Source organism: Acinonyx jubatus, chromosome E2, assembly GCF_027475565.1.
Source record: "Acinonyx jubatus isolate Ajub_Pintada_27869175 chromosome E2, VMU_Ajub_asm_v1.0, whole genome shotgun sequence".
In the NCBI taxonomy this organism is placed as follows: domain Eukaryota; kingdom Metazoa; phylum Chordata; class Mammalia; order Carnivora; family Felidae; genus Acinonyx; species Acinonyx jubatus.
In genome coordinates, this window is record NC_069396.1 from 47,618,327 (window position 1) to 47,643,523 (window position 25,197).

The 25,197-nt window shown below is 49.4% G+C and overlaps 1 protein-coding gene across 6 annotated transcripts in view; it reads left to right on the forward strand.

Moving 5' to 3' along the window:
* Positions 1-962: 962 nt before the first annotated feature.
* HNRNPUL1 (heterogeneous nuclear ribonucleoprotein U like 1) overlaps positions 963-25,197 on the forward strand; it is a 36,841-nt gene continuing 12,606 nt past the window's right edge. Inside the window, exons 1-10 of one of the 6 annotated variants that reach the window (XM_053211415.1) lie at positions 963-993; positions 6,479-6,601; positions 9,215-9,368; positions 11,133-11,206; positions 12,692-12,831; positions 14,708-14,807; positions 16,710-16,822; positions 21,891-22,157; positions 23,400-23,522; positions 23,623-23,751. In XM_053211415.1, the coding sequence (XP_053067390.1) occupies positions 6,484-6,601; positions 9,215-9,368; positions 11,133-11,206; positions 12,692-12,831; positions 14,708-14,807; positions 16,710-16,822; positions 21,891-22,157; positions 23,400-23,522; positions 23,623-23,751 (1,218 nt within the window). In that variant the 5' untranslated portion in view covers positions 963-993; positions 6,479-6,483. Of the gene's footprint in view, positions 994-2,485; positions 2,955-6,478; positions 6,602-9,211; positions 9,369-11,132; positions 11,207-12,691; positions 12,832-14,707; positions 14,808-16,709; positions 16,823-21,890; positions 22,158-23,399; positions 23,523-23,622; positions 23,752-25,197 lie in introns of those variants that run through there. The other 5 variants (XM_027037595.2, XM_027037593.2, XM_027037594.2 and 2 more) reach the window with 5 other exon arrangements.

Below are 25,197 nucleotides of genomic sequence, written 5' to 3' on the forward strand. Positions count from 1 at the left end.
TCCCTTTCTTAGCCACCTCTGCTTCCTCCTCCCCTCATGTGGGGGCATGCCTCCCCTCAAGCCTGTGCAATGCATTAGGGATGCCTCCTTTCCCCAGGAGACAATTTCCCTCCTTTTGGGCCATGCTGCCCCCCTGAGCCAATCCCTCAAGCCTCCTGTACAGAGGTGTGGGCTCTGGTGCCTCCAGAGGGGCTCAGATCACATAAAACTTTATAACCACACTTCTGTCTCCTCTTGTTTCCACTCAGCTGTCATGTGGCCCCTCTCCCTGGCCACTCAGTTTCCCCATCAGTAAAAAGAAGAGCTTGGTGGTCTAGAAGTTCTCCCTTTATCAAGAGGGTAGAAATGAGCATATGCATAGGCAAAAAGACATACAAAGAAATGCCGACTCTCCTTCCTAGTGAGGAAGAGGCGCGTGGATACTCCTGTCACAAAGAGACTCTTCTCCTCACCCCAAAGTAACAGACCCATTAGGACATACTCAGGCATACCTTGCCACAAATAGAGACACTGAAATTCAGACACACAGAGTAACAGACATACAAAATTACACAGATAACAAACATATTTGCAAACATATGCAAGGCAGATACTCACCAGGAATAGGAAGAAACTAGACTAACAGATTACAGAATAAATAAAGTGGCACAAATACCTAGAGAGTACAACAGGTACTCACAGACTCAAACGTTCAGGTTCACATAGAAACACAGGCACAGAACACCTCCGATCAGCGAGGGCGCACAAAGGGATTGCTGCCAAGACAAACACCCTGTGCTTTGCATGCCCACGTTCCTGGGTCTATCGGGCAGCAGATGAAGAAACCCTTGGCAGCGCCCGGACGCCCCCCGGTGGCAGCTCCTGAGAACCCGAGGACAGTTCAATCCGGGCCACAAACTTTTTCAGAACAAATCATTGTGGGAAGCTGGGAGGAGAGAGGAAGTCGGACGTGGGCGAGGGGCGGGGTGTCTGGACTGGAACCTCCGGGCCCACGTGAGTGTCTGCCCCGTTTCTGAGTGGGTGCTGTGTGTCGAGGTTGCCTTGTCAGCTTGTAGTGTAACTGTCCCGTGTCTTTATCATTTGATGCCTCCTGCCTGTGTGGACCTTAGTGGCCACATCTACACTGCAGTTTGGTGTATTATCCCCTTTACGGATGTATCTGATCTGACTCACGGCCATTTGTTTATCTGTGTTGTGTGTGCTTTTGTCTAAGTAGAGGTGGTGGTGGTGTGTGGTTTTTGTGGGCTTGTGGTATGGCTCGGTGGGCAGCGGGCGTTTGCATTGTGTAGCACGATTGTGTATTTCACGGAAGTTTTGTGTCTTTTGAGTTAGAGGCGACAGGTGGTGCAGCAGTAGACATTGTGAAACTGTGGCGTTTGCATTTGTAGCGTGAGGCTGAACTACGGACCTATGTGTTCGAGCTTGTCAGTACAGACGCCAAACAGCCAGAACTACTGAACAGCAGCTCAGAAGATTTGGGGTACAGACCCGAGAACTTTCGGAGGTGGGGAAGTCTCTATGGTCGCGTGCAGAGCGCCCATTCCACGTAAGATACCAACCATAGAGAAAGACTGCAGCGAATCTATGATCGTGGAAAGAGGCGCCCCTTGAGATGAACTATCAAAAGGGAAGAGGGTGCGATTTCCTTTACAACTTTTTTCCCGTTGTTGGTCTAGCCTCTATTTTCAAAACTCCGGTACTCTCTGAAGTCAAAAGATTGCTTTTCGTAGTCAATTGAGTTTCTTCCAGATTAAGGATAATTTATCTACTTCATCTCTATCTCCTCGGCCTCCCTCTTCAGCGACATTTGTGAGGCCGTCCGCCAAAGAACAGCCAATCTGGTTGGCTTTTCCTAAAGCTATCCAACTGTACTAGCTTTAGTGAGTTAAAACGATAATTGCAATTGGTGGACAGATTGTTTTGAAACCGCCCTAATGGCAAGGGGCAGGTCCTTCGTGAATTCATCTTTCCGGTTTCTTAAAGGCAAACGTGAAAGGAGGAAGAGGGGGGAGTTGGTCGGCCGACCCCCCATTTGATTGGTTCTAGTGCTTTTATCCGCTTGTACTCCTCTAGGGGCGGGAGATCTAGACCAATCAGGGTATGTGTTACAGGAGACACCAGTTTGATGAAAGGACCGCGCAGGAAAGGCCGAGAGTGTGTATGTGTGAGTGGCGGGGGGGTGGGGGGTGGGCAGGGAGGTTCATTCTGAGATCCCATCGCTGATTGGGCCAAGTCCTTACTCCCTTTTCTTCATTTGACCCTACGGGAGCGGGCGCGCGGGGGCCACCCAATCACCGCGTGCTCCGCCTCCCGCCTTTTCCCGCCCTCCGCTCCGGCGGCGGCAGCGACGTAGGCCAACGCTTCCTCCCCGGGTGCTACGGACCCTTTCATTGCCGTTCTTTTGAAAGCCGCGCTCTGATTGGCTGAGTCTCCCGGCCCGCGCCCGTTGCCTCCACGCGGTGGCCAATTGGCACCCGTGTTGCATCGCATGGGGCCACGGAGGAGGGGGAGGTGGCGGCGGCGGCCATTTTGAGCCGCCGCCGCCATTGGAGCGGGCCCCCCCCCTTTTCCCCCTTCGCCTCCTGACAGGAAAGGTTTAAGGGGGACAGAGCCCTGGGAGGCCGGGCCGGGCTCGGGGTCCGCCCCGGGGGCCCGGGCCATGGATGTGCGCCGTCTGAAGGTGAACGAACTTCGCGAGGAGCTGCAGCGCCGCGGCCTGGACACTCGCGGCCTCAAGGCCGAGCTTGCTGAGCGGCTGCAGGCGGCGCTGGAGGCCGAGGAGCCCGACGACGAGCGGGAGCTCGAGGCCGACGACGAACCGGGGCGACCCGGGCACAACAACGAGGAGGTCGAGACCGAGGGGGGCTCCGAGCTGGAGGGGACCGCGCAGCCACCGCCGTCCGGGCTGCAGCCGCACGCGGAGCCTGGCGGCTACTCGGGGCCGGACGGACATTGTGAGAGTGCGCGGGGCGGGGGTCGGGGAGCCTGGAGTCCGGGCCGAGGAAGGGCTGTGGGACGCGGGAGTCCGGCGCCTGAGGTCGGGGAGATGGTCTGAGGATTGGGGGATCCTGCTACCTGCCGCTGAAAAGGATCTAGGGCCCAGGGCCTCGGGACGACTGGAGGGTGGACCCTGGCATTCGGTGCAGGAGAGCTACTGGAGTGGGGGCTCTTGGTTTCGGAGATGAGGAAGGTCCCGGGGGTGTAGAGGATTCCGGAGTCTGGGGCTCGGAGACCGGAAGCCGTGGTTTCTGGAGCCGAAGAGAGTCGGAAGAACAAGAGGTTTTCTAACCGGGGGCCAAGGAGGGTCTTGGAAATGACGATATTAGGGTTTGGAGCCGGGGGGGGGGGGGGGGGGCTTTGGGGCTGTGCTAGCCCAGCGTGTGGGCTGGACGTCGGGAGCCGTGTTTTTAGGGCTGGAAGAGTTTTAAGAATAGAGGATCTTGGAGTTTGGTGCTGGGTGGGGTATGGGGAGTTCTCATATTTGGTACTGGGATGGGTTAGTGAGGTGGAGGTGCTGGTGTCTGGCCAGGGGGAAATCTGATAGACTGGGTGTTCTGGTATTTGGCTAGTGAGCATTTAGGGGATGTGGGAGACTACCATGTGATTGGACTGTGGGGGACCCCCATCTGTCTAAGGATGGCCTGGGGGACTCTGAGATCCAGGGCTGGAAGGCCAACCTTGAGTCAGGGCCAACTTGGGCATTTGGTACTAGGATACCTGGGGATCTTCTGATTGGCTTCCAGAGGAGGTAGAAGGAAACCCCCATCTCTGGGGGCAGGCAAGGGAGGGAAGGATGCCTCGCTGGACAAGGAACCTAGAGATCTTGAGCTGGGTGGATTCTGGGAACGGGTAATTCAGCGCCTACTGCTGAGTCGTCTTGGATTAACAGTATGGATTGTTTGAAGAACAGAAAAGTAGCTAGGGGTGGGGTGCGGCTGATAGCAAGTTGATGGAGTTTGAAGTCAGTGGAGTATCTGGGGGATAGAGGATCCTTCTGTCCAGGACAGGAGTGTACGTGTGGTCTAGCATATGTGTGAGAGGGGAGGGTATAGAATGGAAAGAGAAAGAAAACCTGTTGACTTGGCTAGAGGTCTCAGGATGGAGTGGGGGTAGTGTTTCTGAGACTGAGTGTCTCCACGAGAGGGCTCCTTGGTCCTCAGAAACAGTTATTTGTGTGCCCAGGGAATGGGGGGATCTCAGGGTGTATGTAGTAAGGAACCACTGCATGAGCCAGAAGGTATGGCTCAGAACAAGAGGGGCAGGGTAGATCTGCGATTGTCTGAAGAGAGAAGACCCTAGTATGGAAGGTAGGAAATGTGGAGTTAGAAAAACGTGGTTTTCTAGCAGGACAGGGGAGTGGTGATTGGAGAAGTTAAGGAGTAAGTAGAAAGGACTCCGGCATACAGCATTTGTGGTATTTCTCTGAAAAGTGGGTGCCATGAGGTTAGCCAAGTGAGGAGAGCAAGAGGGTGAAGGAAGAGACAAGAAACTGGGTTGGCATTGGGTACTTACTGACTTATTGGTGAGAGATGTGATGTCCTGGAGGGGGGCGACCTGAGTATAAATTAGCAGTGAGAGCAGCCTAGTGATTGTCCGGGACCCACATGCCGGGAAGAATACTTCCTTTGCAGAGACCTGTGAGGGAAGGAGGAGTGCATGTCTAGGGCAGGAGAGATGCTGCAGGAATGCCTAGGAGGAAGGGCCAGTGGCCAGAGGTGTCTCAGAAGAGGGACTGCTAGACTCTGGACAGACTTTGTTCCAAAGGTGTGTCTATGACTTGGGCAAGTCAGTTCACCTCTGTGAGCCCTGGTTTTCTTGCGTGCACAACAGGGATAATAATGCCCCCCAGGATTGTTATGAATGAGGTCACATGTGTGGGAGGCTTAGCACTGGGCTTGCATGTCAATAGGAGGTGGATGTTTTAAGGGTGGAGAAGGACCCCAGAATCGTCCGGGGTGAGGCTGCCTTTGTGGGCACAGGAGAGATATTTGAAAAGAGAGATGTGAGTATTTGTAGGAAGAAGAGTACTGTGCTTGGAGCCCAGAAGAAACCGAATAGTTTGAAAGGCACTCCCTGTGTTCCAATTAAGGAGATAATCTATTTCTTCCTTTTTCCTGTAACCCCTACAACAAAATCCTCTGAGCCCCTTTCATGCCCCACTGCAACCCTTCCTTCAGGCTCTGGTAAACAGAGCTGTGGCAGATCACGTGATCTGTTACTTTCCTCCCTTTGGGCTGCACCTGGTTTGTGCCCAGATGTATTTGTCCTCTGAGAAAGGATCCAATCAGTTAGCAAGTGGCAGAATAGTCTCTCCTTCCCTGTGGTTCTGCCGGTCCTGGCACAGCTACCAGTAGGGCCCTAGAGGCACCTAGCAGAGCTTGCCACTGGGGTAGAGAACCTGCCTGCTGCTTGTCCTAGGTTTCCAGACTTCTCTCTGGGTTTGGCTGCAAGGTTCTTCTTGGGTTTGCTACTCTGGTTCTAGTCTCACCTCTGAACTTTGACATGTTGTAACAACCCCAGGAATGGCTTCTCTGTTACTTTCTGGGTTCCTGTCTTAACTCCTGGTACTTCTTGGTAAACCTGAATGCAATTAGAATTTGCTTTTTGTGTTTAAGTATTTGTTTAATGTATGTCCTATTCACAAAACTGAAGGCTTCAGTGAGGGAAGCTTATTCTAAGCTATACCCAGGGTCTGGTATGTAGTGTGCATTCCACAAATAGTTAATAATATTCTTATAATGAGAATAAGCTTCTGTTCTTAGTCTGATTCCATGAGACACCTTCTCGAAACCCTTCCCACCTAGCTCCATATATTTCATGACTTCTCCCTAATGAGTCTAAAGGCCACTATTATCATAACTCCTGTTTTCCTAACTGTTCCTCCGCCACCCCCCATTTCCCTGTCAATTGGGATGGTTACTCTTTATCTTTGCAGCTATGGTGGGGTGGAAGAGATTCTTGAAGAGGGTTGGCTGTGCAGTGAGTTGGGCTGGGCAGCAGGCTGATTTGTGCCCTGAGTAGTTTTTAAGGTCGTGCCCTGAAGCCAGCTCCCTACACATCATACCACGTCATAAGACAGCTAGACTGGTGGTTTTTAAACTGTGCTGCATGGAGTCCCAGCTGCCAGTAGAGTTGTACAGCCTTTGAGTGGGGACTTAGGGAGTGAGGTCAAGCTGGGTACTTTCTCTGACCCTCCCATCTTCTCACTTTAACCAGAGCGGTTCTGCCTCAGTTGGTTTTGTTTGTTGGGATTCTGTACAACCCAGTCACAGATGTATCGCCAATCATTTGAGGGACAAGAGGGCACGTCCTTAGGCAGTTGAGGCTGCTGACTGCCCAGATAGGTTCCATCTGAAGGGGTTGTCACACCTTTTAGCCTTTGGCAGACTGTCCCCACTGAGAATGACATTGTGTAGCACCAAAAACCCACCTCTGGTCCCAAGAAGCACCTTTCTAACTAGCCATTTCTTGTTTTAAGATGTCATGGACAATATTACCAGGCAAAACCAATTCTATGAAAGCCAGGTCATCAAGCAAGAGAACGAGTCTGGCTACGAGAGGAGACCTCTGGAAATGGAGCAGCAGCAGGCCTATCGCCCAGGTGGGAAAGTACACGTTGTACATCTCTTTCGAAGGAACTAGAATCTGTATGTGGCCTTTACCCTCTGCCTAGAGCCGTCTTCCCAGAGAGATTTTGCATCTTCCTCTTGGATGGTCCATTTGGGCTCTGTCACTCTGGAAAGGTTCTTTTGAAGGAGAGAACTTAATCCTGCTCCCGGGTGTTGAAAGAGGGGAGTCTTCATGGTATCTGTTTTCAGATGTTAGTATCAACACCCTGGAGAGTTTAGACTCAGAGGACAGTACTTGAGTCTTATTTAAGATCTTAGAATGTAGAATCCAGCAAGGACTTTTTATTTTTATTTTTTAATGTTTATTCATTTCTGAGGGGGAGAGTGAGAGAACGTGAGCGGGGGAGGGGCAGAGAAAGAGGGAGACAGAGGATCGAAAGCGGGCTCTGTGCTGACAGCAGAGAGCAGATGTAAGGCTCAAACTCACCAACCATGAGATCATGACCTGAGCCAAAGTTGGATGCTTAACCGACTGAGCCACCCAGGTGCCCCATCTAGCAAGGACTTTCTAAAGCTAGTTTAGTATTTAGTAGTTTCTGCATTCTGAAGAATATTGTTCCAGAAGATGTCATTAGGGACCTCCCAGGGAAGGGTTCCTTGGCTAAAACATACCTGGAAATGCAGCACGTGCTATACCACCTCTGGGAGCATTAAAGGCTCTGAGAAGTCCTGGACTGAAAAAAAACCTGTGTCACATTGTTTAAACCCAGGGTTTCCCAAATATGTGAATAAATATGTCTTTGCCGAACAAAGTTTCTTGCAGTGTCAGTTTGGGAAACACAGATGCAACCCAGCTCTCTGCTCCCATTTTACAGACTGAGGAGGTGGCTTATCTGATGGCAGAGCTGGGGTTAGCACTCAGGAAACTGGTGCCTGGGCCACTGCTGTTGGTTAATAAGCAGCATTCCCAACCAGTTGTGTCCTACCATTTAGAAAGCAGGGTCCCACTGTTGAGTAATGATGGAGCCAGAACTGCCTCCCAGTCTTGTGTTCCTGTCACTGTGTCACAGCCCTAGTGTCTGTACTTAGTGAAGTTGATTCTATGTAGTTGATTCTATCTAATTCCATTCTGGTTCATCCACAAAGTGAAATCCCCAGACATTTCTTGTGGGTGGCTGAGGATTTTACTTTCAGTGTAGGTTAAACTGCAGATTTGTGTCAGGCTCTATCAAACCTGTGGGATCATTTGGCCCAAGGAGAGTCATTTCTGTGCTGTTAACAACAGACTTTTTTTTTTTAATGTTTGTTTATGTATTTTTGAGAGAGAGATCAAGATTGCAAGAGGGGGAGGGGCAGAGAAGAGGAAGAGACAGAGAATCCCAAGCAGGCTCCACACTGTCAGTGTAGAGCCCGATGAGGGGCTTGAACTCATGAACTGCAAGATCATGACCTGAGCCATCTAGGGACCCCCACAACAGACATTTATCAGGGCCTCCTGCGAGCTCAGCTCTGCTGGGAAGCATGGAGGCTCTCCAGATGGGGGAGCACAGTCCCTGCCGTGGGTGCCCAGGAGCCTTCTTTCTACGCCACGGCTAAGGATCCGAGGTGGTCTTGGCTTGAGTGCTGAAATGAGGAGATGTGAGTGATCCACAGTGTCAGCATAGATGCTGGTTCTACAGTTTGCTCTCTGTTAGGTGCTTGGATTATTAAGTCACACCACAAATAGAAAGTCAGGATTTCTATTTGTGGTGTGACTTAATAAGGCCATCACACCTATAGGCCGGCTTAAGTTCAGACCCTCGCTTCTGGAATGATTCTGGGCTTTATGGTAGAGTGACTGAAGCCAGTGGAGTTAGCTGTGGGCCCACAGTGTCCTGTTGAATTGACCTTCCCACCTCCTTTTCCAGAAAGACGACGCTTTGTAAGAAATGAGGTAGAGAGATTCTCTGGGAGGAATAATTAGAGAAGGTCGGATCGTGGGATCTCAAAGTTTAAAGGGATCTTAGAAATTTTCTTTATTTTTTCTACAGAGAGAAAGAGTATGACCCAGGGAGAGGGGCAGAAGAAAAGAAAGAATCCTAAGCAGGCCCCATGCCCAGCGTATACCCCGATGCAGGGCTTGATCCCACGATGCTGGGATCATGACCTGAGCAGAAATTAAAAGTCAAACGCTCAGCCGACTGAGCCACCCAGGTGCCTCCATGTTAGAAACTCTTTAGGGCTCTCCCACTCATTGCGGACCAAGGTAGCTGCCAACTTTCCTGAGGCCTTTGGCAAAGTAGCCTAAGGCAGCTATTCACTTTTGGGTGGACCTTATTAAGAGAGCTGGTCTTTATTCAGTGCTGAAGTCCCCTCTCCCACATGAAGCCTGAGAGTTATCTGGCTGACATCTGTCACGCCATCAACTGCCAGTGCAGATGTGCCTCGCTGACCATCCCCGACTTCCCTCTGCCCTGGTCCTGTTCTCCAGTGCAGCCTTCTTGGCTCCCTGGTAGGTTTCCATTGAACCCAGCAAGCTGCCTGTGCCCAGCCCATTGTGAGTGTAGTCAGGATCCCGCCAACATCTCCTGAGGTAAAGGAACCAGAAAAGTGATAGCTAAGGAGTTTCCAAGTGTCTTGACCACCTGGCTTTGTCCTGACAGTAGAAATGAAGACAGAGATGAAGCAAGAAGCACCCACCAGCTTCCTCCCACCTGAAGCATCTCAACTCAAACCAGATAGACAACAATTCCAGAGTCGCAAGAGGCCTTATGAAGAAAACCGGGGACGGGGGTACTTCGAGCACCGAGAGGATAGGAGGTGGGTGTGTGAGGCGATAGTCCCCCTTCTTCCATTAGGTCTCTGTGTCTGTAGCCTGGTGCCCACTGGTACCTTTGTATTAACCAAGGGGGCAGAGCAACCTGCCCTCACACTTTTGCTCAGTTCTCGCTGCACTCACTGCCAGATTCAGCTTTACTAAACTTTTGCTCCTTCCTCAGCTCCTCCCTTCTCATTACCTACAGGGTAAAGTCCAAATACTTGGCCTTTCACATGTGAGATGCCAGCTTGCCTTTTCAGTCCTTTGCCTCACTGCCCCATCATCCTGCAGAGTGTCCTATTCTTAATGGCTGCTCAGTATCCCTTGATGAAAAGATTTATTTCCTGACCCTTTTCCCAAACACATCCTTCCATCTATCTACTCATTTATCTATTGTCACACTCCCACTGCTTTCACAAGGTACCTACCCTTGGGCTGGACACTGGGGACACAGAGATGATTTGTTTGAACAGTGGGTTTTGCCTTCTTTTGATCCCAATATAGGGCCTGAGACAGACCCATGAGTAAGCCACAACCTAGTGAGACCAGTAGTCATGGTGTGTGTCAGGAGGTCAGAGGAGGGAGTGTCCTCTCTGCCCTGGTTATTTTCCTTTCCTGACAAGCCCTTCCTATCCCTTTGCCCCAGCCCCAGTTCCCCCACCCCCACTCCCACCCTCCCTTCAGTTTTTGCATGAAGACTTTTCTGGTCACTCAAACTAGGAATGACCATTACTTCTCTACTTGTCTGGACTGGTCATCTGACACATTTTATTTCCCACCTGGTGGATTCTATCCCCTCACTGCCTTGTGACCCTCTAAGACAGGGTCTGGGTCTCTTGGCTTCAACCGAAGCTAGGATGTGAAACTACCTCCTACAAGTTTCTCCCAATGCCTCCTACTGAGCAGAGCCCTAGGGTACTTGCCTGTGGGGAACAGAGGAAAAATACTTGCTCTGATTCGAGGCTGGCAGGGAAAGCTTTCTCAGATGAACTTACTGTGTGATGAGGTCCTTCTTTGTACAGGGCTCTGCCTTAGCCCTAGACTGGCAGGGCCAGAAGGGCATTCCACCAGAGGGAAGCCTCCCAGATGGGCCAGGGGTACCTGATCTGGGCACATGGTCGACAAGGTCCAGACTGTTCCAGACAGGACCCTGGGCATTAGACCCCATCCTTCTGTGCCTTTCCTTTATTCTTGTAAGTTGGAAGCCAGCAGTATTTTAACATTAGTCCCTTTTTAGTGATTTGGTAGGAGATGAGTCTTATTCATAATTTAGGACGCTTGACGGAAAGAGACTGAAAAAATGGGTCATTTCAAATACTTGCAGATGTGGAGTCTTAGGAAGATGTGGGCAGATTGTGATTACTGGGTTTTATCTGAGCCTTTGCACATTCCCCCTCCCCAGCCCAGCCCCTTCTGGGCTACTGTGCCACCCATCGCTAAGAGTCCATCATGGAGGCAGCTCCCAACATGCACAGGGCATGGGTCAGAATCTTGGGGTGTGAGAGAGTAGTTGTCTTTGAACAGGCTGGCCCTCTGGAGCAGAGTGTGCCCTCTGTAGTCTCCATCCTCACCCTAGGAGTTAACAGTCCTTGCTGTCATTGCAAGGATGTAGGGTTGCACAGTTGTTTTGCTAACCTCCGTGAGAAGAAATCAAAATCCAGGAAGCAGTCTGGAGGCCACTTGTCAATTCCAACAGAACCTTCATTTCCCTTCCTCCGTGCTCATCCAGCTGTTCTCATGTGACTTAACCCCTTTTTCTGACACAGGGGCCGCTCTCCTCAGCCTCCTGCTGAAGAGGATGAAGATGACTTTGATGACACCCTTGTTGCCATCGACACATGTGAGTCCTTGGGGTGCCCATCTGATTATACTCTCCAGTCAGTATTGGGAAAGTCGGATATGAGAAACCGGGCTCTCAAGTGAGGTTGCTGGTTCAGAGACTGAAGACCTCCTCCCAGCTCTAGCTGGGATCCTGGGCAGGATCATTCTGTTTCTCTGATCTTCTCTTCAGGGAGGCATAATGCTGCCCTAATACCTCAGAGGATTTTCAGTGACACTCATCAGAATGGGTGCAGGGGCAATCTGGAAAACCCTGAACGCCCAGGGGCATGTCGTCTAACCAGGAAGGGAACCTGAGTGCACCTGGGGAAACTTAACTCTTTGACAACCAGTTCCCCAGTTTCCATCAGCTGCTCACGTTCCTGGTGAAACCAATGCCACCTTGTCCTCTGAGGCTTAACCTGGCCCGCCTCACTGTCCGTCCTCTAGTTTCTTTCCGCTGGATAAGTGGCTTCCCCTAAACTGCATCTGAACCCGAGGGGTGACGGTGATAGAGGTCCTGCCCCTCCTCAGACTGGATCTCAGTGGTAGAATCTGCAAATCTGACTTTAGGAAGAAGTCGATCAGGTCTGAGAACACTGTAGTTTTCAGCAGAGCAGAAACTTCACAGCAAGTCACGTATTTCTCTACTCAGCTTGTGCTTCTAGAGCAGCGCCTACATACTTTGGAAGAGAGAAAGATATCTTGTACACAGTCCGGTCTATCACAGGATCTCAAAGCCCGTGTACCTAGAGTAAAGCTAAACTTTTTTTTTTTTAATATTGGGTGGCAGTGATCAGTGAAGCAGCAACTGATCAGATGGGGAATGTACAGGCTATGACTCTCAGCCTTGAGGGAAAAGAGCCAGCCTGCTGGATGGGGTGGTCAGGAAAGACTTTCTTAGAGGCCTGACCAGCTCCTTGAAGAGTGGGAAGAGTCAGAGCTACAGCAGGAGAGTCCAAGGCCCGCAGAGGAGGTGGGAGCCTGTGGTGAACCTGCACAGCGGTGCCTGGGTGGCAAGTGAGGAGCCGGGTCAGATGTTTGTGCAGCTGTTGGCAGCAGGAGTCTGACTCCCAAACTGAGCTAGCACACGGAAATGGTTAAAGTGAGCGGCTGTGGGATTCACCTTTTTAAAAATGCTAAATCCCTTGAACATGATGAGGATATGGATCCTCTCCCTAGCAAATGTACATCCCTGTAAAGTGCGTTTGTGTACAATTTGGGGGGGTTCCCCTGACGGCCATCCTTGGAACCCAGCGAGGTGAAGAACCCAATTCCTATGCATAATGGCTGCGCTGATCCTGTGCAGAGGCCCGTTTGCATAGTCTGGAGCCTTGCTCCCAAACAGGAGAATGGTTAGGCAGTGCGGCTGGCTTCTCGTGCACCTACCCTCATGATGCGTCGGCTTGTGTACTCCTGGTTAACACTCTCAGGGAACTTATCTTTGCCTGTGCCTCTTTTGGGAACCTTTGAAACACCAGCCAACTCCTGGCTTTTTCCTCTACAGATAACTGTGACCTCCACTTCAAGGTGGCCCGAGACCGGAGTAGTGGCTACCCTCTCACGATTGAAGGCTTTGCCTACCTGTGGTCAGGAGCCCGTGCCAGCTATGGAGTCAGAAGGGGCCGTGTGTGCTTTGAGATGAAGGTGAGTGGGAGCAACAGAAGGGTCAGGGACAGAAACCAGGTCCATCCTTTGGAATTAGCCTGTCATCAGCCACTTCGGTCAGAGCCACGATGGCAAAAGAGATTTAATTGAGATTTAATCGGACTGTGTGTCCAAGCAAAAAAAAAGCACGATGGACTCAGGAGAACTGTCATCGCTAAACACCGCATCGGAAAAGCAAGCCAATTGTACATTGCTTTGTTGAGCTAATTTTTCCTTAGTGAGATTGACCCACGTATTATATAGCCAACCTCATTAGGTATGACATGTTTGTCGAACTGGGAAAAGGAGTAGTTTGGAAGAAAAATGAGCTAGAAAGTGTGGACATGGACCCTGCCAGTTAGGGTAGAAGGAGAGCTGGGCAAAGCTCGGTCCTGCCACCAGGGCTGATCCTCTACCAGGACCTACCAGGCCATCCTCTACCATCATCTCTCCATAGTCCAGGTCAGGTTCTGTTTATGAAAAAAGCACACAGTCATGGTCAACGGAAATTCAGATGGCACAGGAGAGTGTAGGGTAAAAAAAGCAGAAGTTAGGCTCCGATCCCCCTGGTGCCCGTCCTACCCTCCAGAGGTAACTTACATGTTAGTGATTTCTTGCGTGTCCTTTGGGTAGCCAAACTTAACTGACCGTTAGTATCTACAGAACCGTTTGCACAAGCTAGATACATGCCAAGTGCCTTGCGCGGGTATCTCCATTAATTCTCACCATACCGTCCTGAAATAGGCAGTTATCCGCGTTTTTTAACAGGGCAAGCTGCCAGTGTTCTCGTTTCTGATTGACTAAGTCTGTTGATTGTGAGTTATGTACTGTTTCATGTGCTGCTCATAGAAAAACGCTGCCCATTAAACTGACAGAGTGCTTGCTTCCCACATCAGTTGTAAGATCTGTCTGGATTTTGGAACAGCAAGATGGAAAAATTTGCATCCGAAAGTCAAGAAAATAGGTTAACTTCACAGAAACCACCGACTAACATAGATACGGTTGTTAGGCAGTCTAACCTCTAAGGTTACATCAGAAGGCACCTTTTATTCTTTCTGCTTCTTACTTAATACTGTGTCTTGGACAACATATTCCATAGCAGTACGTCAACCCTACTTCACTCTTTCTGACCGCTTCATCTGTTCTGTGACATGGATGTGCCATAACGTGGCCAGTGTCTTGTTGGTGGGTTTTTGGAGTTGTTTTTAACATAAACAGTGTCACTGAATATTCTTCTGTGTGTGTCGTGTGTTCACACATACACCTCTGATTGCATCTGTAGGGTTAACTGGAAGTTGAATTGCTGCGTTATAGAGTAGATGCATTTGCAGCGTCCCCACCCACCCACTCCCCTTGTTTTTTTTTAAGTTTATTTTTGAGAGAGAGAGCGTGGGGAGGATCAGGGAAAGGGAGACAGAGAATCCCAAGCAGCCCTGCTCTGACAGCACAGAACCTAATGTGGAGCTCGATCCCACGAAATGTGAGATCATGACTTGAGCCAGAATCCAGAGTTGGATATTCAACCGACTGAGCCACCCAGGCGCCCCTGCATTTGCAGTTTTGATAGAGGTTGCTAAATTGCCCTCCAAAGACACTGTGCCAGTTTATCCTTCTACACTAAATATGACAGTCCCTGTTTTCTCTGTAGCGTGTTAAAATTTAAAATTAACTGTACTTTTGAAATACCTATCTCTGGCCCTGTAATTTCCTGAGCCTTTCAGCGCAACAGGCCTTTCGGAGCACTTAAACACCTTTTCCCCAGCAACAAAAGCCATTGCTGATTTTTAATGCCTGTGTGCTTCTTCCCTCTTGTGTTGCCTTGTAACCTGCAAGCCTCTAGGCACCAGTTCTGAGCCTTCTTATTCTTTGTCCCCAGATCAATGAGGAAATCTCCGTGAAGCACCTTCCTTCCACAGAGCCCGACCCACATGTTGTCCGTATTGGCTGGTCCCTGGACTCCTGCAGCACCCAGCTGGGTAAGGGGACGTCAGCCTAGCAGTCCAGAGAGTACAGCAATGTGTCTCTATTCCTGGATTCTCAAACTTCCTAAGCTTCTCTTCCCAGCGTGGGACTCAGAACACGACTAGCCTAGGCTGGAGCACACAGTCTTTAGGCGTACAGGATTCAGCTGGAAGGACCATAATCCTATTAGCTTTCCTATGAAAAATTTAGTCTTCATCTTTTAGGAGATGGTCCAAAGTTCTCTTTAGAGAGCTGATCCTTTTCTTAAAAGATCAGTTGTTTTCTGTCTTCAAACCATGCTGAAAATAAGTTCCTCAAACCCTGTTAAGTTCTGTTTGGGGTTTTCTGTCCAGAGCCAGACCCAGAGTAAAAAGGGAAGCAGAGAGCTTTGGGGCTGGTTGGCAGAGGCAGGGGCTGCTCATTGAGAGGTTTTGAATTTTCACAGGCCTCCAGGCCTCAGTGACATTGTGGCCCCAAGTGAATGATTTCCATGACCAATGCTGAGATTTTCTGCTTTGGTCATATAAACCTTCTGATTATGAAAATAATGTGTGCTCTTTGTAACAATTCAGGCCACACAAGTTGGGGAAAATGAAAATCCTCCTAAACTTGTGAGATAACAGCCAACATTAACATTTTTATCTACAGTCTTCTGGATAATTCTTTTGTTCTTTGTATATCTCAAACTGGGTCACACTATGCATACCGTTTCGTGGCCTGATTTCTTTTTCCTACTTAGCGTATGCTGGGCATGTTTTTATAGATAGGTATAACTTTTTTTTTTTAACAATGTTTATTTATTTTGAGAGAGAATGCACGAAATGCATGCATGAACGAGCAGGACAGGTGCAGAGAGAGAGGGTGAGAGAATCCCAAGTAGGCTCCCCGCTGTTGGCACAGACCCTGACGCGGAGCTCAAACTCATGAACCATGAGATCATGACCTGAGCCAAAATCAAGAGTTGGACGCTTGACCGACTGACCCCGACCGCCCCTTAAATAAGTACAGCTTTCTGACCACTGCATCATTTTCCTTAAGTGATATGTAGATCTGTTAAGTTGATTGCAATTTTTTACTGGTAAACTCTTGAGTTGTCCACGTGTATGATCTGATTGTTCACGTAAGCCTGATCCTTATAGTAGAAATGCTAGGTCAAAAGGAGTGGACAGTTTCATTTTGATAGATGTTCACACCCTTTATTTCAGGCTCCTATTTTATCTTTGTCTCTGTTTTTCTATGTCAGTGGTGGGGAGGTGGTACAGGTAAAGATCCAGAGCCCAGAATGGTCAGTTGTCCAAGGCCAACAGCTGGTGTACAGAAGAGCTGGGCCCAGAATTCACGTCTGTTGGCACCTTCTTTTCTGGTAGAATGTTCCTTGGTTTCCTGGCCAAGGGTCTGTACAACCCAGGTGTCAGGCAGGGCCCTTGGAATCTCACACTGCTTCAGCCCCTGGTTCTGTGGCCTGAGGAGATCCAGCACCTTTCCTAACGGTTAGACCTCACAGTCTTCCAGAAGCAAAACCCAGCCCCGTTCCTGATTTCTGCCCCAGACGCGCTGACACCAAAAATTGATGCCATTAGTAATACTTGACTGAATGTGAGTGCCACTTGAAAGGTCTCTTCTCTGTGTACAGCCTGCCTTCTCCCTCTCTCCCTCCTCCCTCTTTTCAGATTCTCCTTCTCTTTGTGCAGTTCAGTTCAGCTCCCACTCCCAGATTCCACCCCTCAACCCTCTAGGCCCTCAGAGTTCTGCATGATGAGGGCCTTCCTTTCAGCAGAACCTTCCTCACTTTTCCCCACAAAAGCAACTGTTTAGTGAAACTAGTAATGAAACTGACTTTTTTTTTCTTTAGAAGTATGTGGCAGACGTAGTGACCATGGCGGGTTTAATTTGCCTTTGCCCGTTTCTTCCGTCAGGTGAAGAGCCGTTCTCCTATGGCTACGGAGGCACTGGGAAGAAGTCCACCAACAGCCGGTTCGAGAACTATGGAGACAAGTTTGCAGAGAATGATGTGATTGGCTGCTTTGCGGTGAGTGCTGGCAGCCCGTGGGGGTTGGCAGAACCGAACGTTGGTCCTGTCAGCTGGACTTGCAGACTTCGTTCCCAGAATACCTCTGGTGATTGTCCGCCTCATGTCCAGCCTCTTTTGCTATGGCTCTTTGTCTTTCTTTACCAGACTGGAACGTTGACTGTCATTTTGTGCAAAATTCTGCCATTCCGCCCCCTCTGGTCTTTCGCACGAAGCTGTCAGATGGCACCCTGGAGAGGTTTGGGGACATCAGGTGTGCACAGCCTTCCTCCAATCCCAGATGCCAGAGGGACATTTTCTAAAAATTTGTTTAATGTTTATTTATTTTTGAGAGACAGTGTGAGTGGGGGAGAGGGAGAGAGAGAGAGAGAGAGGGAGACACAGAATCAGAAACAGGCTCCAGGCTCTGAGCTGTCAGCACAGAGCCTATCTCGAGCTCAAACTCATGGACCGTGACCTGAGCCAAAGTTGGATGCTAAACCGACTGAGCCACCCAGGAGCCCCTCAGAGGGACGTTTTCTAAACAAACCCAGGGATTTCTTGTCTTGCTCTGCTGCTCAATAGCCTTTGCTATTGGCTCTTGCCCCACTGTGGCATCATCTCATCCCAGAACCTCTCCTTTCACCTCATGCTGGTTGAACCGGCTTCCTACAGTGCAGTCTTCTAGAAGGGCAGGGGTGCATGCAAAATAAAACGAGATAGGCTGTCTGCACCGCTCTCCAAAACTGCTGTCCACTGACAACAGTGACTGACACTCGATGGTGCTGCCGGCTCAGGCCAGACTCCCTAGACCCGGCTCCTGCTCGCCTGCTCACAGCCCCAGGCAGCGGCCTCCCTGCATGGCAGCGTGCTCTCCATAAGGAACTTCACACCTACCTCAGAACTCTGTGTGGGCTCATTAAGCCAACCTGTTAGCAGCACTCCTAATGATGCTTGGAGCATAGTAAGTGCGCAGTAAATACCACTCAACAGTGTTTCAGTAGGAGTTCTAGATGTGGTAAAGTGTGTCAGGTGAGGCACCAGCTGGGGTGGCCCCCCGGGCACTTCCTCTTAGTCTGTTCTCCCTTCCTCCCTCTCGTGTGTACACATGTACCCTTTCTTTCTTTTTTCCTTCAGTGTCACTTTAAGAGAAATTTCTGACTTAAAGAAAAGCCCTAAGAAAGCTCAGCCTTGCCCACATTCTAACATTTGCCGATTTACTTTGACCAGTTTTCAAATATACATGTATGTGTGTATGATATGCATCTGACCCCTTTGAAAGTGGGGTGCCAGCATTATGTCTTTAGTCCTTAACTCTTCAGCGTGCACTTCCTAAGAATCAAGCTGCTGTATCCACCACAGTACGGTTGCCAAATTTAATGCTGATGTAATGCCATTATCTACTCCACAGTCCACACTTAAATTTCGTCTGTTGTCCCAACAATATCCTTTACAGCAATTTTGTTCCTGGTCCAGGATCCAGTCCAGGATCATGGATTGTATTCTCTTGTTAGGCCTTTTAAGTTTGAAACAGTTTCCCAGTCTTCTATCTTTTGTGACTTCATTCTCTTTTTAATAAAAAAAACCATGTTTTCTTAAACAAAAATTAACCATGTTTAAATGCTACAAACTACTCTAAACCTTGCTTTTTTCCCCCCATTTAACAGTAAATCTTGGCTCTCTTTTCCTCTCCGCACAGAGAATATAGATCTGGCTCAATTAAAAACTTTTAAAAAAGTTTTTTATTATTTATTTTGAGAGAGGGAGAGAGAGTGAGTGGGGGAGGGGCAGACAGAGAGGGAGAGAGAGAATCCCAAGCTGGCCCCACACCAGCAGCACAGAGCCTGATATGGGGCTCGAACCCATGAACTGTGAGATCATGACCTGAGCCAAAACCAAGAGTCAGATGCTTAACCAACTGAGCCACCCGGGTGCCTCTGAAAACATTTTTGAATAGTTAATGAATTCCTGTGGTTCCCAAAGATATTAAGAGATACATATCAAAAGATTTGTGTGTAAAGTTGTCTTCAGACCTGCCCTCTCTGCCCGTTGTTCGTTCACGTTTACCCTCCCTGTACAGGAACCCGCTGGTGCCTAATACAAGAAAGATGATTGTCGTATTTCTTCTTTTACACAAAAGGTGGTATATCATACATGTCATCCTGCATTGGTTTTTGCTTATTTATCTTAGAACTTTTTTCGTATCACTACCTAGAAGACTTTGTTTTTTCACATGTGGTGAAAGGGGTTTCAGCAGGGTGTTTTTTCATTGTGTGTATCTACCGTTCTCAACCAGCAGACATTTGGTTAGTTTCTCCCTGTTTTATTTGGTGGCGGCCTAGTCTTCTGATGCAGGCATCAATTCACCCTGCGCTTATTTAGCCAGTGTCCTGTTCATGGACCAGAAAGCTATTCGCCAGGAGAGTCCATGGTGCGGTGACAGCCTGTCCTTTTCCCGTGTACCAGAGCATCTTGGGGATCTTTTTGTATTTCTGTACATGGATCTTCTCCGTTCTGTAGTCTCTCCCACTTCCCCTTGGAGCACAGCTGGCAGTGCTGGGGTGGGTGATTTGCACATAAATCTTTGCATTCTGGTAGGAATCTACCTGCAGTGTTTATTCCTGAAAGTGTAATTTCTGGGTCAGGGGTGTATTTTTAAATTTTGATGGCTGCCACCGAGACTGCACTCCAAAGAGGTTGTAGAATTTTAACATGTCATTGGTGTGTGGCAGCATCTGCCAGACTCTGTCCCATCCAAGTGTGAGGTTCTGTGAGCATGTGGCAGTTTGGAACTATAGGCCTTGACTCTTGACTACAACTAAGTCATTCAACCAGGTACCCCTCAACTTCGATATTAAAGATTCTGTGTGCAGTTTTTCTTTTTTCAAATGGTGCCATAACTTTCTTAAAGGGTGAGGGGCTGGAGCAGATATGAAAATGCAGTGACCTGAGGGAACCCGGGGGAGCACATTAGCATTGGATCTCAAGTTCTCAGCCTTCACAAAACAGGACAGAATGGCTGCCAGGCAGAGAGAACGGTAGAACCATAAGGAACGTTGTACTTGGAGCCCTGGGGACGACACGAGATGTGAGAGATGAGGCTGCAGAACTGGTGGGCTCTGAATAACACCAGGTGTGATGACCTTGAGGTTTGAGACCCTGGACGGGCACCAGGGTGTTCTAGCAGGAGTGACACGACCACACTTGCCTCTTGGACAGATGGCCCCATTGGTGGTGGATTCATCATTTGAGGGTGCTGGTTTCTGTACAATATGGTGAGTTCCCCTAGTGAAGCTGGTGGCCAGAAGGAAGGCTGACCCCCAGGATGTTCATCTCCATGTTAGAGTAAAGATGACCTGGGCCACTCTGGCTCCGGTGGGAAGACACAGCAGGGATCCTGCTGCAGGATTCAGTTTGGCAGATGTTTGTGTGTCTGCCCTGCGTGGTCTTGACCTCTGTGGGCACTTAAAAATGAGCAGATAAGGATTGTATAGAGCTGTGTCCTGTGGTCACTGAGAATGGTGTTGAGGAAGCCACTTAGGGAAAGGAGTTCTCGCTGCTTCTCAAAGGACGAGTCCCAAGGCGGTCTCCCCATTCAAGAGGGAAAGAATACCATGTCTTGTGCTTTTATATCAGGAATCCGACCTTGTACTTACTTTGGTTTAGTCTGCCATCTGATCCCAAGGTTTTTTTTGTTTGTCTTTGTTTTTTTAACTTTTGAGAGAGACAGAGACAGAATGCGAGTGGGTTAGGGGCAGAGAGAGAGGGAGACACAGAATTCAAAGCAGGCTCCTGGGTCTAAGCTGTTAGCACAGAGCCCGATGCGGGGCCTGAACTCACAAGCTGTGAGATCATGACCTGAGCCGAAGTCAGACGCTCAACCGACTGAGCCACCCAGGTGCCCCATGATCCCAAGTTTTGAGTCTCCCTTAAATGTAAACCTTTACTGTGCACCCAAAGTGATCTTTCTGAAACAGCTTTGACCATGCCACTCCCTTGTTGGAAACAAGTCAGGGGTTCTGCTCTGCCATCAACATGAAGTCCAAATTCCTGAGGTGACAGAGAGCCCCTCGCTATGCTAAGGGCAGGGACCGTGTCTCCTCCCCACCACTGCAGCCCAGCGAAGTGCCTGGCGTCTTGGACTGATCGCTCCCAGCAACCTCCTTAGTCCTCAGAACAGCCCTTTGCAACATAGAATCTTAGGATGGCTCCCTTGTTTGATAAGGAAACTGCAGATGAAACCTCAAGGTCACACAGTGAGTGAATAGCAGAGCTGAAGCAGTCTGCCTTCCTAAACGGCCTTAACCACTGCACTCCAGCCACTTGGCGGGAACTCTGTAAATAGCTGTTGAATGAACAAATACGGTCTTCGCCTGGCCCTCCAGCTGTACCTGAAGTTACTTCTCCCTCATCTGTCCTGCTACAGCCGGGCTGACCCTTTGTGCCCTCACCACCTGATTCATACACAAACACCACCTCTCTTTAGGACTCACTCCTCCTACCGCAGACTTGGCTCGTTTCCACTTCTTGTCCAGGACTTGGCTTACAAGTCCTCTCCTCAGAGAATCCTGCTCTTGAATAGGTGCCCTCACCAAACGGTCTGATTCCCTGCTAGGCCCTGAGCTCTGTCAGGCCCAGAGCACCACGGGCACCCGCACCGGGAAGAGCAGGAGCTGGAGGATGTGTGGCGTGTGGCGAACAAACAAATGCACACGTTTGTAGAGCTGGGCTTGATTCAGAAGGCCCTGCTGTGGGGCTTTCTTTCCATCTGTTCTCTCCACAGACTGCCCTTGCTGGGCTTGAGGACAGACTCCCCTTTTCCTTCATTTTTGTCTGAGGCTAGGCACAAGACGGAACTTCCTACGATGACACATGTCACAGCCTTGGGGTTTGGGGCAAGGAAGGCTTTGGCCACACCTTCGCAGCTGTTTCTTGGTGACGCCTCGTGTATCTGTGTTGGGGGAGGGATGCACTTAGATGTGGGAAGGAAGCTGAGTTTCCTCTCCCTACATCTGCTCCCGCTCAGCTTTGGCTCCCAATGCCTTAAGCTGAACATTGGCAGTTATCTTCCTTTGGCTTTGTCTCCTAGGACTTTGAATGTGGAAATGATGTGGAACTTTCCTTCACCAAGAATGGGAAGTGGATGGGCATTGCCTTCCGAATCCAGAAGGAAGCCTTGGGAGGTCAGGCCCTCTACCCTCACGTCCTGGTGAAGAATTGTGCGGTGGAGTTCAACTTCGGGCAGAGGGCAGAGCCCTACTGTTCCGTCCTCCCAGGCTTCACCTTTATCCAGCACCTTCCCCTGAGCGAGCGGATCCGGGGCACTGTGGGACCAAAGAGCAAGGCAGAGTGTGAGGTGAGTGGGCCCGGAAGACTGAATTGGAGACCGCTTCTCCAGAGTCACATTGCTGCCAAGGCAGAAGGGAGACCCTGCAGTGGGGTGGTGAAAGCGGCACAGCCTCACTGAGGGAGACACCTGGGGCCTCTTCCTCCAGGCTTCCCAAGGCTGGGAGACAGTGGTGAGGGGGTGGGTGTGGCCTGGAAGAGGGAGGGGCTGGGGTGAGAGACCGAAATCTTGGGAAGGTTCCCCAAAAAAGTTGTCATGGCTCCATCCACACTGCTCCATCAGTGAGGCCAGGATCTTGGAAAAGGAGGCTTTCCTCCCAGCAGACAGGGATGTGAAGGCACTTCTGGTGAGTGCATTCTTGAAGGAGGTTGTGCAGTTCCATCCCCTAACGCTGCCAAGGCTAAGAACAAAAATGGCAACTGATCTTGGGGGTGATGAAGCTGCAAAGGCTGTACTGGTGAGCTTTGCTCTCAAGATAATGTTTTACTAGATACATAAGTGATTTGATGTTTATTCTAAAAAACTAAACATCAAGGTTAGTTCCCCATAATTCCACCGTTTGCAAATAAGTTTACTGTTAAAGTTTTCAAGTTTATGCTGTCCTTTTTGCTATGCTAGGTGCCTGGTTTATACACACACACTTATAATTGAGAACTTAAAGCATAAGCATTTTGGTATCCTCCCTTTCATGCAACATTATTTTGTGAGCTTTATCCTACTACATGAACCCCTCTTTTTAAACTCACTTATAATGGTCTTAAAAACTCATCATTCCCCCTCTTGTTGGGCGTTTAGGTTGTATCTAGTGTTTGCCAAATTCTGAATGTACTACTAAATAAGTACCATGCTTGTCGTCATGGGTGTTAGTCTGTTCCCGTCTCAGACTCCAGGAAGGTTGTACCCACTTCTTGTGCCCACTACGTGTACCATGCCCAGTGCGTCGCCCTCTCTGGGCTTTTTCCTGTCAGAGGCCACTTCATCCTGTCTAACAAAAATGTAAATAATCATGATAACAGCACTTGATTTTGTGCTCGCCCCAGGCCAGGCCCTCTGTTAAGAGCCTGACACACCTCATGTCTTTGGATCCCAGCAGCAACGCTGTGAGGTAGACGCTCTCATTGCTTCTGTTTTCCAGAGGCAGCCGTGAGGCTTCGACTCACCCTCGAGGTCACCAGTGAGTGAGGGTGGTGCCAGGCTGCCATGCCACCCACTGCTACTGCTTCAGTGCCCCGCTTTGTCCCATTCTTGTAGATTCTGATGATGGTGGGCCTGCCCGCTGCCGGTAAGACCACGTGGGCCATCAAACATGCAGCCTCCAACCCCTCCAAGAAGTACAACATCCTGGGTACCAATGCCATCATGGATAAAATGCGGGTAAGGATGGTTCCCGGTCTCTCCATATTCATCTCCCACCCCCCCCAAGTGCTGCCCTGCAGCCAGGACCACCCACCCCTTCACCACCCTCTGTCCACAGGTAATGGGCCTACGCCGGCAGCGGAACTATGCCGGCCGCTGGGACGTCCTGATCCAGCAGGCCACCCAGTGCCTCAACCGCCTCATTCAGATCGCCGCCCGCAAGAAACGCAACTATATTCTAGATCAGGTACTCACTGGTTGAGCGTCAGGCCCCAGAAAAAGGAAGGGGCCTGTTGGGTACCTGGGAATTCTCCTCTGGTCCTTTTTTTTCTTTTTTTTTTTTTTTTTTTCTTTTTTCTTTCTTTTTTCTTTTTTCTTTTTTTCCTGCATAATGCTCTTGGACTGTAGTGCTGGTCAGGGAGTCAGCCATACATGATGACACAGTGCCAGACTCAGCATAGTTCTCTGAGCCCGGTCTGTGGGTGGGGCCTGGGGCCATGGTCCAGATGTAGCTCAGGCTCTCAGCAGCTCACCAGTACAGCTTCTGCAGCTATTTAGCGAAATGGAAGGGAGGTAGATTTCTGAAATGGACAAACATGGGCTTGAATCCGAGCTCTGCCTCTTCCTAGCTGCGTGCCTGTGGGTGGCTGACCTCATCCTCCAAATCTCAGTGTTGTGGTCTATAAAATAGAGATCATATAATGGTACCCATCTGACACATGGTCTGGCATGTGATCGCTGGAAATTGTTGTTAATTACCCTACAGAATAGGTATGTCCCAGCTTCTCTTAGCATGTGTTTATGACTATGGGATACATATTTAAGTCATGTATTTTCTTTTTTTTTAAATCACATATTTCCTACCTGCCATTTCAATTAAGAGGAAGGTTCTTAGCATCAGAAGGTCTAGGAACCTTTGAAATTAAATCATAATTTTGTATGCAGGCTCAGATATGTATTTTAAAACAACAACTGGACAGTTTTGAGTTAGGATAGGAAGATCCTCCATGGCTGTTAGCATTCTCAAAAGTATGAGCGACCCAAACATGGTTAAGGGTCCCTGTCTCAGAGTAATGAGTTCCTCACATTTACCACCTATGAGACATCATTCTTGACACTGCCCGGAAGGCTTTTTCTTTTCTTTCTTTTTTTTAAATAAGTGTTGTTGTGGTTGTTTTTTAATTTTTTTTTTAATGTTTATTTATTTTTGAGAGACAGAGAATGTGAGTGGGTTAGGGGCAGAGAGAGAGGAAGACACAGAATCAGAAGCAGGCTCCAGGCTCCGAGTGGTCAGCACAGAGCCGGATGCAGGGCTTGAACCCATGAGCTGTGAGATCGTGACCTGAACTGAAGTTGGACGCTCAACCTACTGAGCCACCCAGGCGCCCCCCTGCAGACTTTTTCAAGTAGCAAATCCTATACGTGGGGATCTATGAACAAGCCTCTGTTCCCTTCCACCTTGCATTTGCCCTTTCTTTAAAATCTCTGAGTGCAAATACGTAACCCAAGTAGTACCCCCACCCTGGCAGCCTTACCATTCATGTAGCCCTGGGTACTTTGGTTACTGTGAGTTCAAAGGGTCCTGATGACGGAGCTGGTGGTCGCGCTGGCTTGTCAGAAAGGTGGTTGGAATCTCCAGGGAACCAGGTTGGCTTTGCATAGGAGTGACATCTTCTACAAAACAATTGAGCGG